Raw genomic sequence first — 13,141 nt, forward strand, 5'->3', positions numbered from 1 at the left:
AAAACCCAGGATAGCTAAAACTATCCTCAACAATACCATCCCTGACCTCAAGCTGTGTGGTATTGGTACAGAGACAGGCAAATAGACCAGTAGAATAGAATTGAAGACCCAGAAATGAACACACACACCTATGGTCACTTGATTTTTGACAAAAGAGATGAAGCCATCCGGTGGAGAAAAGATAGCATTTTCAACAAATGGTGCTGGTTCAGCTGGAGGTCAGCATGTAGAAGAATGCAGATCAATCCATGCTTATCACCCTGTACAAAGCTTAAGTCCAAGTGGATCAAGGACCTCCACATCAAACCAGATACACTCAAACTAATAGAAGAAAAAGTAGGGAAGAATCTCGAACACATGGGCACTGGAGAAAATTTCCTGAACAGAACATCAATGGCTTATGCTTTAAAATCAAGAATGGACAAATGGGATCTCATAAAACTGCAAAGCTTCTGTAAGGCAAAGGACATGGTCATTAGGACAAAATGGCAACCAACAGATTGGGAAAAGATTTTTTTCCAATCCTTCAACTGATAGAGGGCTAATATCTGAAATATACTAAGGACTCATGAAGTTAGACTCCAGAGAGCCAAATAACCCTATTAAAAATGGAGTACAGAGCTAAACAAAGAATTCACAGCTGAGGAATATTGAGTGGCCGAGAAGCACCTAAAGAAATGTTCAACATCCTTAGACATCAGGGAAGTGCAAATGAAAACAACCCTGAGATTCCACCTCACACCAGTCACAGTGGCTAAGATCAACAACTCAGGTTATAGCAGATGCTGGAAAGGAAAAAGGAGAAAGAGGAACACTCCTCCATTGTTGGTGGTATGGCAAACTAGTACAACCTCTCTGGAAATCAGTCTGGAGGTTCCTCAGAAAATTGGACTCTACCTGAGGACCCAGCTATACCTCTCCTGGACATATACCCAAAAGATGCTCCAACATATAATAAAAACCCATGCTCCACTATGTTCATAGCAACCTTATTTATAATAGCCAGAAGCTGGAAAGAACCCAGATGCCCTTCAACAGAGGAATGGATACAGAAAAGGTGGTACTTCTACACAATGGAGTACTACTCAGCTATCAAAAACAATGACTTCATGAAATTCATATGCAAATGGATGAACCTAGAAAATAACATCCTGAGTGAGGTAACCCAATCACAGAAAAAGACACATGGTATGCACTCATTGATAAGTGGCTATTAGCCCAAATGCTTGAATTACCCAAGATGCACAGACCTCATGAAACTCAAGAAGGATGACCAAAATGCAGATGCTTCACTCCTTCTTTAAAACGGGAACAAGAATACCCTTGGGAGGGAATAGGGAGGCAAAGTTTAGCGCAGAGACTGAAGGAATGGCCATTCAGAGCCTGCCCCACATGTGGCCCAAACATATACAGCCACCAAACTAGATAAGATGGGTGAAGCTAAGAAGTGCAGGCTGACAGGAACTGGATATAGATCTCTCCTGAGAGACACAGCCAGAACATGTCAAATACAGAGGTGAATGCCAGCAGCAAACCCCTGAACTGAGGAAAGGACCCCCATTGGAGGAATTAGAGAAAGGACTGAAAGAGCTGAAGGGACTTGTGACCCATAAGAACAACCAGAGCTTCCAGGGACTAAACCACTACCCAAAGACTATACATGGACTGACCCTGGGCTCCAACTCCATAAGTAGCAGTGAATAGCCTTGTTGGGGCACCAGAGGAAGGGGAAGCCCTTGGTCCTGCCATGACTGGATGCCCAGTGTAGGGGATTTTTGGGGGTGAGCGGTAATGGGGGGGTGGATGGAGTGGGGAACACCTATATAGAAAAGGAGGGGGAGGTGTTAGGGAGCTGATGGACAGGAAACCAGGAAAGGGAATAGTATTTGCAATGTAAACAAGAAATACAATTTAATAAAACAATTGTTTTAAAAAAACAATTTAATAAAAATGGAAGAAAAAACAGAAATCAAGGGTCAGCAATTTTAAATAGCCAGTCAAAATTTTATACTCAAATATGAAATAGACATAGTTTTGACTTTTAAAATAAAATTATTTGTTGTGAAGAAAAAAAATAACGAACCATCAAGGGCCAGGTATGACATCACATACATTTAATCCCGGCACTTTTGAGGTCAGCTTAGTCTATATCATGCGTGAAGGCCAGTCAGGACATAGTGAGATTCTGACTCACAAAAAGAAGTCATCAAAGTTCTGCAAGTCTGGGATCAATGCCAAGGCCCCGTTTGTATCAAGGAAGTGACTGTCCACGGAACTGCATCCCATCCTGTGTCCACCAAATGTAACGAAGTTATCATCCTAGTGATACTTAGGCGTTTATGTAGAAACATTTCCTCAGAGATTTAGAACATGTATTGTATACTAGAAGGTGATAGAATCTTATTTGTAGTTCCCTAGTAAGATGAGCTCAATTTTTAATAGTGAGTTGAGGCTAAGAGAAAAAATTGTCTAGACACTGACCTTTCTGCTGTACAAATTCTTAGGATCTGTGTAATAAATGAAAAAGCTTGCAGGGTCTACATGGAGCAAAAGAGCACACCTTGGGCTGTACTGGTTTTTTTTTCCTCCAAAGTTGACTGGGCCTGCTAACCACAGCCTTACTAAATGTTGACTGGGCTAACCATGGCATTACTAGGTGTTGACTGGGCTAACCATGGCCTTACTAGGTGTTGACTGAGCATGCTAACCACAGCCTTACTAGGTGTTGACTGGGCTAACCATGGCCTTACTAGGTGTTGACTGGGCATGCTAACCACGGCCTACTAGGTGTTGACTGGGCTAACCATGGCCTTACTAGGTGTTGACTGGGCTAACCATGGCCTTACTAGGTGTTGACTGGGCTAACCATGGCCTTACTAGGTGTTGACTGGGCTAACCATGGCCTTACTAGGTGTTGACTGGGCATGCTAACCACAGCCTTACTAGGTGTTGACTGGGCTAACCATGGCATTACTAGGTGTTGACTGGGCATGCTAACCATGGCATTACTAGGTGTTGACTGGGCTAACCATGGCATTACTAGGTGTTGACTTGGCATGCTAACCATGGCCTTACTAGGTGTTGACTTGGCATACTAGCCATGGCCTTACTAGGTGTTGACTGAGCATGCTAACCATAGCCTTACTAGTGTTTGATACCAGTTAAGGTGTACGTGCCATTGGGCTTCATATTTCTTCCTCTGACTTCCAGACAGTATGGCAACAGATTTATGGACTGTATGGTTGCTGGAAATCAGTTCTCTCTTTCTGAGAGAACTATAAATTCTATAAATTCTATACATTCTCATGCCTGGATTATTCCAGTCTTTATTGAAGGAAGAACAAAAACCAAGACAGACCTTAACCTGGCCTGTCAATCAAGGACCTTGGTAATGTGGCCTGCTTTTCATATCTGCCTTTCATTTTTGCTGTTTTCGTCCTTCCTTTATTTATAAATATTTTGCAAAATCATGGTTGGCGCATACGGTGTATTAGATATGAAAGTGTAACTACTTTATATTGGTTATAGCTCTAGTATGTTCTCCAGGCATTACATATTTTATTGTTTTAACTATGTTTTTAAAGCTTTGTGGGATATCTGTAAACAACAGTGCCCTTTGTAGGCGAGAGAGCTGGGATATTGAGGAAAGTGCAGTGATTTGCTAACTGTATACAACTGGCATCCCTCCTAGGCAGGGCTAACATAGCCTGATGATCTACGACTCTGCTGACAATGTCGGTGTCAAACCAACAGGGCAACTAAGTTTGAGGGTAGACTGGTGGGGTCTGAGTGTGTGCATGGGTAAGTGTTAGCTAGTTTTTAATTAGTTGTGATTAACAAGGTAAACTTCACTGGATTGTAAATCAAAATGTATGGCTATATACACAATTATTATCAAAAATTTCAAAGTGCTACAGATTTATATTACTATAAATTGCAAAAATCTCCAAGTAAGATTATTTAAATAATTGGACATGGATGATATTAGTTACTAGTGGAGTCTTTCCTAAAACTAGAAAGACTTAGCAATTTCCTACATGATGCTGCACATCATAATTCCTGATGATCTATTATCTATGGAAAATGAACACCGCTGAGTGGCTCTTACTGTCTTCTTCATTACTTGCTTTGTTTTAAGTGATCTTAATTTTCTCACTGTGTTGCTGTGTGTTGTGTGCGTTGTCTCTGTGTGTCTCTTGTGAAGTGTCTGAACTCTTTAGGGTTGATGGCAGTGGTAGTGGAGAAGGGGACACGGATTTCTTCCTTCCAGCTGTTCGCATGCATGGTAAGCAGCTACCCTGCGGTCTCTTACTAGGAAGAGCTTCTCATTCCAGAGAGCAATGCTAATCCCTTCCTGTCATCTCCTGTAACTAGATGGTCCTTTGTGTGTTTTAACCCATTAACCATCACAACAGCTTTATGAGGTATGTTCTCTCGATGATGGAGACAGAATCTCATTCTTGCCTGCTTCTAATGGACAACACTCTCCACTACATGGACCTGAAGTAGTTTGCTGACTCTGAATGGATAGAAACTTTGCTTGAATGCCATTAAAATGAATGATTGTTGAAAATACTTTCCATGGGTTTGAATGCCTGGAAAGTGATTGACGGAGCATTGGTATTTTCATGTAAAATCTGTCCCACTTATTTTCTGTACAACAAGAAACAAATTTTTATATGCACAACTTCATCAAATCAAGTGAGAAAAATGAGAAGGAAATGAAGGGAAAATAAGTTCCCAGTTAATTACTGTTAAACAATTCTGAAACAGATTCAGATACAGATCGCTTCAGCTTTTTACCCAGGTTCTTTCTCATGCATGCAGAGACCATTTAGAGTAGCTGCCTTGTGATAGATCACACCATCCAACCCTCAAACGCTCCCTTTCCTAATGTCAGAGTTTGCACGTTGGCCTCAGAGTGCATGCTGCTACTGCTACTCCCGTTGGTTCTAGTGCCCATCAGTACTCTGTGTCATTTCCGTGTGTGACTGTTGCTTTTAGGGTTGTCCATCTTTTTGTCTGTCTGCAGGAATCACTATAAAAGCGCTAGTTAGGAGGACTGAATGCTACTTTAGGCTTTAGCTTTTTTTTTTTTTTTTTTTGCTACAGGCATGGATTGTTTGGGATTTAATCTGATCTATAATATGATGGAAAAGTAGGCTTAGAGGGCACATTGGAAACCCTGACTCTGCATTTGGATCCATTATAGTCCTAGGGACACCACTGTCTTAGAGAGTTTATAGTAGGTTTGCTTGATGCCCTTGAGAGGTAATCAGAGTTGTGGGACACATTCCTCCCAAGCTTTGTGTGGGAGAATGCTCTTTCAGAGAGAAAGGCAAAGGAACACAAGTTCCCCTATTCATCTTCAAGCGTTGCCCAAGCAGAGAGGATCATAGAAGTACAAATATGTGTGGCGACCATTGGACCCACCTTCCTTTCTAAAACAATTTAGAAGGAACTCCATGAATAGAAAGCCTTTACATTTTTTACAATTAGTTATTCTTTGGCTTTTGGGTAGTTTATAAAATAGTGATTAACCTCTTTTTTTCCCATTTGTGGGAACTTGCAGCCAGTCTAGGAGTGGCTTCCCAGATTCTGGTGACCATTGCTGCCTCCGACCATGCTCATGGGGTGTTTGAATTCAGCCCTGAGTCACTCTTCATCAGTGGAACTGAACCAGAGGATGGATACAGTACTGTCGTATTAAATGTGAGTACTTTCAGAGACGCCTCCTAATTGCAAAATGGTGTAGTATATCTGTAGGGCGTGCTTCTTCTTTTGTTTGCTTTTTTTCTGTAAAATGGTGTTAAGAGTGAGTCTAGGTAGGGCAGATTGCTAATTAGTGACTTATTGTTAGTGTGTGGTTGCATTTATATGTAAATTTGCTACTTTGAGGAGCCTTACCTTTTAGAGAATATACTGTGTTATACTTGGATTTCTGGAGGCAAGGCAGACTGGCATCCAAGGAAGAGAACTGTTCTTTAATTAGAAAAACAAAGGGCCGTGGAAACATGGATGTGAGACATGGGGTCATGAGGATTTCCGGGAAGGAAAAGGGGAACTTTGGGGATGAAGAGTCTGTCTTTATGTTTGTTTCTGTGCACTGTGGAGTGTGAGACACCAGTGGATATGGTGCCGGGATCTCCTTATCCAAAGCTTCATCAGTCAGCTCAACTTTCCAGTCCGGAGCTTCTCAGTCAACTGAGGGTCGCAGGTCATTACCCTTCATGTTGGACTTTGGCTAGAATTCTGTTTCAAGTTTCTGCATTAGTTCTCATAACCATGGTGAAAGACCCTCAGATTGAGGAGACTCTTGCTCCAATCCTGAGAATACCCACCACCCCACAAACACTCGGGACTCAGTCTTGATGTAAAAACAAGAGGTTTACTTTGGGATACCAATGCATTGGGGCTCGACACGATCCTCATGCAGGAGGGATGTGAAGAGCCTCGAACAGCAGAAATACAGCTTAAATAGTCAGTTAAGGTTACACAGCTTCATTAGCTCAGCTATTTCTCTGCCAAGGATAACTGACTAGGCAGATTTTTTTGTCCTGGAGTTCCTGGGACAAGGCTGTAACGATATCAATGCAGCCATTTCAGTCCGTCTGACTTGATATATGTTTTCCCATCCTGGGATCCCCAAGACAAGGACCAAGGATATCTGACTTGGCAGATGTTTCTCTCCTGGAGTTCCCAGGACAAGGCTATAGCTATGTCAGCACAGCTATGTCAGTACCAAGGACATCTAACTTGATATAGGCTTTCCCGTCCTGGGGCACAATCTATAGTGGTCAGTCAGCTTCCTGGGGATGTTTCCTGCCTTGTAATTGCCCTGCAGTAAATACGATCTATACCATCTGTTCTTATGGTTGGGCAGCTTCCTAGAGAGTGGATGGGAATGTGATTTCTGTACTTTCTGGTCTATTGTCAACGTCTAGGGGCTAAGCAAGGGCCAGCTTAAAAGATTCTCATTCTTAAGAAATGGCTGCACTAATATCAAAGGGGGATCTTTCAATGGCAACAAACACTTTAAAATCTCAGTGGCTTTTTAGAGCAAAGAAACATTGCCTGGGGAGAGTGGCTAGTGAATTCAATGATTTAGCAAGTAAGGGGCCTTCCCATGAAGCCCGCCCGACAGCTTGAGTTCAATCTGTGAACCGACATGGTGGAAACAGAACTGACTCCTCTACACTCTACTATGGCACACCCCCAAACCAGCAAACAAATGAAAATGTGTGGAAGTTATTTTTAAACAATTTGTTCTTTAAAAATTAGGTTCATGGTGCATAGCCACCCTGAGGTAGCAAAGGACTCTGGTTCATCGATTGCTTCAGGAAGCAAATATTGCTTATCTTGTAGAAGTGTGGTTGGGAGATGTGAGTGCTGAGGGGGAAGGGATTTATGAATACCTGTAAGTGAACTGCGTGCCCCTACGGCCCTGTGCCACTTCACCTAGAGGAAAAGGAAATCCCAAAGATTTGTGAGTAGTAGAAGTAGTATTAATACTATGCAGGCGTGTGTGCCCGTCCTGCTGAGTTCTAGCACAGACCTAGAAGGTTCTTACCGATAGATGACTCCATCAGTTCTCTCGTTTCCATGTAGCGATGAGGAAAGCTGAGGCCGGATCATGCTTCTGCACTCATGTGACAGACTTCATTTTGTCCCTTTGAGATCATTGAGTAATCTGCTGTGGAGTTCATTGAATAATTACTTAGGACTAAAAATCCTGAGAAAGGATGATCCTTTAATAAAATTATTGCCTCATTTTACTTTGAGTTGAAGACAATATTTATACATAATAAATTATTATTAGGACTATTATTAGGATTTCTTTAGAACACATTTAACCTTTTGTTCTTAATATATGAAAGCATTTCTTCTAATTGTACTTTGTTGTACTTTGGGTCAATTGTACTGAAAATAACTTTTCTTTGGAAAATGTTCTTGGTCTGTTCTTTACAGTGGAAACACATCACGTAAGTATAAAGAGTATCTTTTGCGTGTGCATAAGGACAGTAACTCACATCCTGTGGTTACTGAGTATTTTATAGATAGATAGTCTGTGGCTTTCCACCCACTGTCACCTTTTATATGCCATCAAGTCAGGGGTAGGATGTGTACAGCCTCTCCCTCCAATAGTTTTATAGTCTTGAAAACTTAAAAAATTAAAAGACAACTTAGAATTTGGCCTGGCACTATCATTGTGCACTTAAATTCTTAAGTCGGTGTGCCAGTTTCTCTCTCTACATCTGAACTCTTTCACAGGTTACACGGGCTCAGGGAGCTCTGTCTCCGGTGACTTTGCTTTGGAAGGTGGACTCGGACCCAGATGGGGATCTCGCTGTCACCTCTGGCAACATCACGTTTGAGGTTGGGCAGAGGCTTGCCCACATCACTGTGGAGATCCTGGCGGACGAAGAGCCGGAGCTAGACAAGACATGCACCGTGTCCATCCTCAACGTGTCCAGTGGCTCCTTGGGAGTTCTTACCAGTGCCACGTTGACAATATTGGCTAGTGATGATCCCCATGGGGTGTTCATTTTTCCTAACAAAACTAGACCTATTAGTGTTGAAGAAGCAACCCAGAACGTCACGTTATCGATAATAAGGTTGAAAGGCCTGATGGGAGAAGTTGCAGTCTCATACGCCACCATAGATGATATGGAAAAACCACCATATTTCCCACCTAATTTAGCAAGAGCAACTCAAGGAGGAGATTACGTATCAGCATCCGGATTGGCTCTTTTCAGAGCAAATCAGACTGAGGCAATGATCACTATTTCAATCCTGGATGACGATGAACCAGAACGGTCAGAATCTGTGTTCATTGAACTTTTCAATTCTTCTTTAGTAGACAAAGTACAGAATCGCCCAAGTAAGTATCTATTAATGTGTTGTGAAAGTTAGAGATAAGACTATGGAAACGAAAACCCAAAGTTTTTTTATGTAAAAAAAAAAATCCATAAGGAAGGTAAGATTAAGGGTAAGTAAAACTACCTTTATACGATTTTCTTTATTTATTTTATGTGCTCATGTGTGCCTGACCGCATGCATACCAAATGTGTGCGGGTACCTGAGGAAGCCAGAAGAGTGCGTCATGTCTCCTGGAACTTAACTTACAGCTGCGTTGAGCCGCACACTTGGACCTGTCTTCGGGTCTCTGCAAGAGCAAACGTTCTCAATTACTGAGCCATCTCCTTAGCTCCAAGAATCTCTGAAAGCAATGCTTCCTAAATGATTTTCTTTCAGACAACCGGAAAGCAGGCATAGATTTTTCCCTTGGGAATCATATATTAAAAAGCACTCATGCCCCCAAAGTGAATTTTAAAAACTTCTGTGTAATGATTATATGGCTGACCCCAGTGCTGTTTTGCTTCAAACTATTCTGCCGACATTGTAAAGAGCTCCTAAGTTTTCTCGTGGCAGCACTGTGAGTGACTCCATTTTGGTACACTTCTAACAGATGTTCTAATCAACAGATGTGTGTAAGGGAAGAGATAGGGCTGTGCAACTGTAAACAATGAGCATTGGTGGAATTACGGGCTAGGATGCGAGGCTCGAAGGTCCACATTCTATAATATACTGCTGTATGGATTAAGGTCTCTCCTCAGCAAGTTTGCTCGCCTTCCCTGGGTGAAGACCATGAAGTGACAACAGCCACACTAATTATAGCTGAGGACAATAAAGGCGGTTTATGGTTGCTGACGTGAAGCCTTCAGGTTAATGGTTTCTTATGAAACATTCCTACTCTTCTATAAAGATAGATTCAGGATCAGTTCTGACAGCCAAGAAGTTGAAATGGAACTCAACAGTTAGTCTTTTAAAGTAAGAATTATAAAGATCGCACTGTTATTCCACCAGTTTGCAACTTGCTGAGATAGAAATAAACACCAAATGGAAGACCTCACACGACAGTGGCGTGGATCTGCCCATGCCGAAGTCGGGTAACCTCCTTCCAGTGTATCATAAGTTGGTGGGCGTAATCTTCCAAAGCTCCCTTTTCCTGATATAATTAGAGAATGGTAGAAGTGTAAATATTTTTTATTTCTAATGTGGAGATATTAGGGGATTACATGTGGTACTAGATGTAAAAGCAATACAGCATCTGTTTTGCGGGGAGCATACAGTGTCAGCAGTTATCAGTAGGACGGCATGTGGGGAGAACCTTCGTGCTGTTGGGATGGAGGAGTAGTCAGCCTGCCATCTATAGAGCAATGCAGAACAGCTGTTATGCAGGTAAAGGTGCACAGCCAAGAAGAGTGCAGGGGAGGAGAGGGAGAGACAGACCCAGACTGTAAGAGACAAAAACGAGTGTGTAAAGTCTGGTAAGCCTTAACTTTGAATGTAGCCACCAAGGTTTATGATTGGTAGAGGCATGAGAAGACTTCAGAGGAGGGCGCCCACCTGTGGATTACTGCAGGCATTACACGTGGCTTGCTGAGGTCTGCACATTTGAAGGTGGGGGGAGTATGAATTTTTATAGTTTCTTGGTTATGTGTCACGGACACTAATATCACAGGTTATTTCACTAGTTTCTTTGTGGCATTAAGTCCTTACTGTAGAAATGCGTATGTGTCCGTGTGTATATATATTAATTATATACAAATGTAACAAATTTCTGTCAATTTGACACAAGCTACAGTCATCTGAGAGAAGCTCTGTTGAGAAGATGCCTCTGTAAAATCAGGGTGTAAGGCATTTTCTTAATTAGTGACAGATGGGGGATAGCCCAGCCCATTGTAGGTGATGCGATCCTGGGTTCTCTAAGAAAGCCCCGAGGTGCAAGGCAGTAAGCAGCACCCCTCCATGGCTTCTGCATCAGCCCTGACTCAAGGTGCTCACCTGCTTTGAGTTCCTGCCTTGGCTTCCCCTAAATGGACTATGCCTAGGGGTGTGTTAGCCAAATAAAGTTCCACAAGTTGCTTTTGGTCATGGTGTTTCATCACGGCAATTGTCATCCGAACCAACACATATATTCAATACAAATATGTCATCAGATGAATAGAAAAACAAGACGTGTGCATATTATTATCTGCATAAAGGTAATATGAATTGAATAAGAAATGAAATTGTGTTTGCGACAAAATAGATGAAACAGGGGGGCATATCATCAGTGACATAAGCAGTGCACGAAAAAATAGTTTCGTGCTGGAATTCTGTCACAGCAGTGATCTAATTATAATAGTGTAACTCTGTAGGCTCTTAGTATCCGATTAATGCTACACAACTTGATGGCTAATTACACTTGGATCAGCAGTTTCTCTAATGCTTATTAAGACATACTTACAGTGTAACTGTTCCCTTGATAATGTTTTTAATTTCTAGAATATATGTTAAAAGATGGTGGAGATTTCCTATTTACTTTACTTTTGTATTTCCAATGCTTAAATTAGGAAGGACAGGTGAACATATTTAAACATAGATAGGGAGAGACCGAGAAGTCCACTGGATTCTTGACGGCTGTTAGCCGGACCTCAGAAGTCCATTGTGTTATTCTTCTTAATGTCTTTCAGTCCCACATTCTCCACGCCTTGGGCCTAAGGTGGAGACCGTGGCCCATCTCATTATCGTTGCCAACGACGATGCGTTTGGAACGGTGCAGCTGTCTGCACCGGCTGTTCGTGTAGCCGAAAATCATGTTGGCCCCATCATCAATGTGACTCGGACGGGAGGAGCATTTGCAGATGTTTCTGTCAAGTTTAAAGCTGTGCCAGGAACTGCAGCCACGGGTAAGAAAATCCTGGAGAGGAGCGGTGGCGCTGTGAGCTCGTTCATCCTTTAGGCTCTATAAGGGACATCCATCCCCCTCCCTCCCTAAGGTGGTCTGCAGTTGCTGCATTTCACCCAGCTTCGTGAGGAGGTCGCTCCAGCTATGTCGACAGGGATGCTTGCTTGTGGCATCTGGACGACTGTATAGCTTGTCTTCTCACTGACATTACAATTCTTTCACCTCACTTTTTATGAGTGTTTATCCATGAATCTCCCTGAGGAATGTTATTATCTTTCCGTGCATGTGAGGGAATGAACATGAAAGCAGGAAGATGTCCGTTATCAAACACACATGTCTTTAGTTTGAGAAATAAGGCTTCTTTTTTCAAATGAGTGTATCTAAACATCCTTCAAAAATATTTCTCCAAGTGTGGGGCAGCACTTCCCTGGTGTGTGGGGTGCTAATTCTGAAGCAACATTTGTCCCTTTCAGGTGAGGATTATAGTATAGCGTCATCGGACGTGGTCTTGCTGGAAGGGGAAACCACTAAAGCTGTGCCGATATATATCATCGACGACATCTACCCTGAGCTGGAAGAGGCCTTTCTTGTGCAACTGCTGAATGAAACGACAGGCGGAGCCTCGCTGGGGCCTCTAAGAGAGGCCGTCATTACCATAGACGCTTCTGATGACCCTTTCGGACTGTTTGGTAACCAGACTAATTTCTTTTTCCCTTTTATTTAGTCTGTAAGTCATGGAATCTTTATTTAAGATTGAGTTGACCAAGACAGTCTTGTTGGTTAGTGTTGGTTTTGTTTTTTAGTTTTGTTTTGTTTTTGAGGTATTACTACGTATACATAAGATTCCTGGCATAGGTTAATGGTTACCCAGGAAATGAGAAATCACATTTTTTTAACAGAGATACTCAAAACCTGTTTGCTTTTGTGTCAATACTGGCTCCTATATATGTTCTATAAATTCTTTGAGTTTTGGGAGACAGTGTCATGGTAACTGTGACAACTGGGCTACCCTGAAACTCGACACTGTCTTAGCCTCTTCAGTACCAGATGATAAACATGGACTGACTATATGCCTGGTTTTTACTTTAACATAATTCTTTTAAATGGTTAATTAACAAAATTTCCACTCACAATTGGGTTTTTAAACCTTCTGCATATTGTCAGCCGGGAAGCAAAGTAGCAACTACCTTTGTAGTCCAGGCTGGCCCTGCAGTGGCTGCAGCACTGCAGGACACAAACCTGTCCCCCGTAGGCATCCATGATCTGCTTTTGTCACAATTAAAAATTGCAGGCAGTCTTGCCCAGCTTACCTCACAGCTACTGCTTACGGTTCTTAGCAGGAGAATCCTTTGTCTCAGAGGCCCCAGCTTGGTCTTGGTTTGTCAGAGTTTCACCTTGTGTCTAAAA

General features: G+C 42.2%; 1 protein-coding gene across 1 annotated transcript in view; it reads left to right on the forward strand.

Annotated features, from left to right (window-relative positions):
• Positions 1-13,141, forward strand: part of Adgrv1 (adhesion G protein-coupled receptor V1) — an 81,392-nt gene that overhangs the window by 49,110 nt on the left and 19,141 nt on the right. Inside the window, exons 22-26 of the mRNA XM_032899093.1 lie at positions 4,205-4,285; positions 5,573-5,712; positions 8,272-8,881; positions 11,520-11,735; positions 12,208-12,423. Coding sequence (XP_032754984.1) covers positions 4,205-4,285; positions 5,573-5,712; positions 8,272-8,881; positions 11,520-11,735; positions 12,208-12,423 — 1,263 coding nt within the window. The remainder of the gene's footprint in view (positions 1-4,204; positions 4,286-5,572; positions 5,713-8,271; positions 8,882-11,519; positions 11,736-12,207; positions 12,424-13,141) is intronic.

The sequence above is a fragment of the Rattus rattus genome, chromosome 3 (genome assembly GCF_011064425.1).
Source record: "Rattus rattus isolate New Zealand chromosome 3, Rrattus_CSIRO_v1, whole genome shotgun sequence".
Classification (NCBI taxonomy): domain Eukaryota; kingdom Metazoa; phylum Chordata; class Mammalia; order Rodentia; family Muridae; genus Rattus; species Rattus rattus.